Below are 2,500 nucleotides of genomic sequence, written 5' to 3' on the forward strand. Positions count from 1 at the left end.
TCCATGCAAAATTACTAAATCGTGTGTGAGGTGGGGGGAGAGACTATGAATGTGTTTTACATAGGTGAGTAAATTCATGGATGACCAGTGACATGGGTCTCTTTCGCTCTGTCCCGCTCACGACCACCCCCCCCCCCCCCAACCCCAACCCCACCCCCTGGATTAGTCATTTAGAAGAGTCATTGAGAAGGTGTTCTCAAAGAATATGGACCACTCATTCTCCATCGTTTTATCGTTCAATTTTTACTGGTAAGTTGAGAAACGCTGTCCCCTCGGTTGTAGCACAAAAACGCACGGAGGCACGAACCCTAGTGCGGCAGCTCTTAACATTGTCGGTGTAAATGGTTAGCACAGTGCCGTAAGCTAAGCTACAACAATAATGTGTGTCACTGCGGGAGGCGATGACACATGAAGGCTCGATCTCGGGCGTATACATATTTCCTACTGGCCGCAGTGCTGAAAGGAGCCGTAAATATGTGCTGGAGTTGGAGGTCCAATGTAATAGGATGCTAAATAGGGTGAATTTCACCAGTGCACACACCAAGAGCCCGGCGAACACACGCTCAAAGCTCGGAGCCCAATTCTGCTCGGTATTCCGTCTTTCAAAGCGCAGCGTCAAAGTCCCGGTGAGTTAATGTAATTAGAGTATTCAAGGGGGAAGAGCAGTGATCAGAAAATTACTTGAAAGATAAGGACTGTTTTACGAAACACTCTTCACCGATATATGTAGCCTACAGCGACAGCGGCACACAGCCTTGTGCGCGCACACACACGCACTGACACACACACGCATAAAGGCACTGCTGCAGCGGAACGCTAGGACGCGCACACACCTCCAAAATAAATGCAACTTAACATATCGCTCTCTAATGTGAAAAATCCCTATGATACTGAATTAGCCTGTCGCGCAATTTCGCTGGAAGACATTTCAACTGCAATTTTCCGAACTGGCTTCGCCAAAGACTGCTGATCGATAACAGCCGCCCCCCTCCTTTGAAATACACCTCGTACGCCAGCGGGGAAAGGGATCTTAAATCACACATTCTTTCGCAAGGAATCACTCACCCGATGTTGCTGAACGCCTGCTCCAGTAGCTCCGTCTGCAAAATGTTCTGAGGCGGAGTGAAAGCCCCATTGAAATGAGATAAAACCGAGCTACAAAACTGACGCAATGTCTCAAACTGCATTTTCCCCTTTCTCCGTTTCTATATCCACCGTTAGGTCCTTTCTCTTCACAAACAATCCATCCACCTGTCCTCGCTCGGAACCCCGACTACCTCCAGGGTGACATCAAATGAAGAAACGCCACTCAAGTTCCATGTTTTTTCGGATGTTGGCAAAAAGTGTTTCTATACGATCGACAATCGATGCCGGCGTATTTTTTCATAATGTTCCCAACTTAGCTCGGGGAAAAAAAAACCACATAGACGCAGGCAGATGTTTTCGCCTGACTGTATCAAGATTTCTTCACAGCAGACTGAGAGGGGCCACCGGACAAATAAAACCGGCGTGGCATCTTCGAGGCATCTCCAGTCGCGATGAAATGGTTAGCATTTTAACATTCTCACTGTACCTCCCTTCCTGACTAGGAACTGCGCACACATGCAGACCCACACACTCGCATACAGTCGCGCAATCGCCACCCCAGCCACTCTCTTCCTCTTACGCTCCGACTCCAGCACCCCGGGATCCGTCGGCTACTACTATACGGTCCACGGGTGCGGGGGGAAACGGAGATGCTGCCGTCAGTGCTTTTTGGCCAAATCTAACTGCCAACCACCCTCTTTCGCGAAAATTGAAGGCGGACATTCTGAAGACATTCTAATGCTATTAAAAGAGCTTCTGTACAGGGGCTGACTGAGTGGGATGGGGATGGGGAGGGAGGATGATGGAGGGGTGTGGGTGGGTGGGGGGTAAAGGGAACACAACTGGCATGGCACAGACAGGAGTTTACTCACATATCACCAGAGATTTTCAGGCAAAGGAGCAGGGAGGTTGTCTCAATGCATAACGCTAGCTTGCTCTGGGAGCAATTCCACACAGGAAGGGAGCGAGCGGAGGGGGGAGAGAGGTGCGTGCTAGGCTACAACCTCTCATGCGTGCCTACCTCATTAGGGGAGAAGGAAGGCACAACAGTATTAAGAGGGACATGATATCAGTGACCTTCCCATGGGAATCTGGAGTCCGGGAGGCAACCGGATCCCCTCTGGCTCAGTGAGAAACGCACATTTAATGGATACAACCGTACCGATGTACTGATGAAAAGATAGCACATTTCAATAAGTCAATGAACACACGGGGCTGATGCAGAGAGACTGCTTCTAATTGAAACAGAATCACTCATTTGCCAAACATACCTCTCCAAATTCTACATGTCATATTAAGCCACATTGCTCATTATTTTCATCAAAACCTATGCCACTTTATGTGGGATGTGGCCGTTACGAAATGTCAGTTAAGAAATGTCAGTTAAGAAATGTAAGTACTTGATCTACTGTCA

General features: G+C 48.6%; 1 protein-coding gene across 14 annotated transcripts in view; it reads right to left on the reverse strand.

The window, feature by feature from the left end:
• rims2a (regulating synaptic membrane exocytosis 2a) overlaps positions 1-2,500 on the reverse strand; it is a 165,701-nt gene that overhangs the window by 147,945 nt on the left and 15,256 nt on the right. The window contains exon 1 of one of the 14 annotated variants that reach the window (XM_031576504.2): positions 1,066-1,855. The exons of the other annotated variants lie outside the window; for them this stretch is intronic. Within the exon in view, the coding sequence (XP_031432364.1) occupies positions 1,066-1,187 (122 nt within the window). The 5' untranslated portion in view covers positions 1,188-1,855. Of the gene's footprint in view, positions 1-1,065; positions 1,856-2,500 lie in introns of those variants that run through there. 14 annotated transcript variants of the gene reach the window in all.

This window comes from Clupea harengus, chromosome 11, assembly GCF_900700415.2.
Source record: "Clupea harengus chromosome 11, Ch_v2.0.2, whole genome shotgun sequence".
Taxonomy (NCBI): Eukaryota; Metazoa; Chordata; class Actinopteri; order Clupeiformes; family Clupeidae; genus Clupea; species Clupea harengus.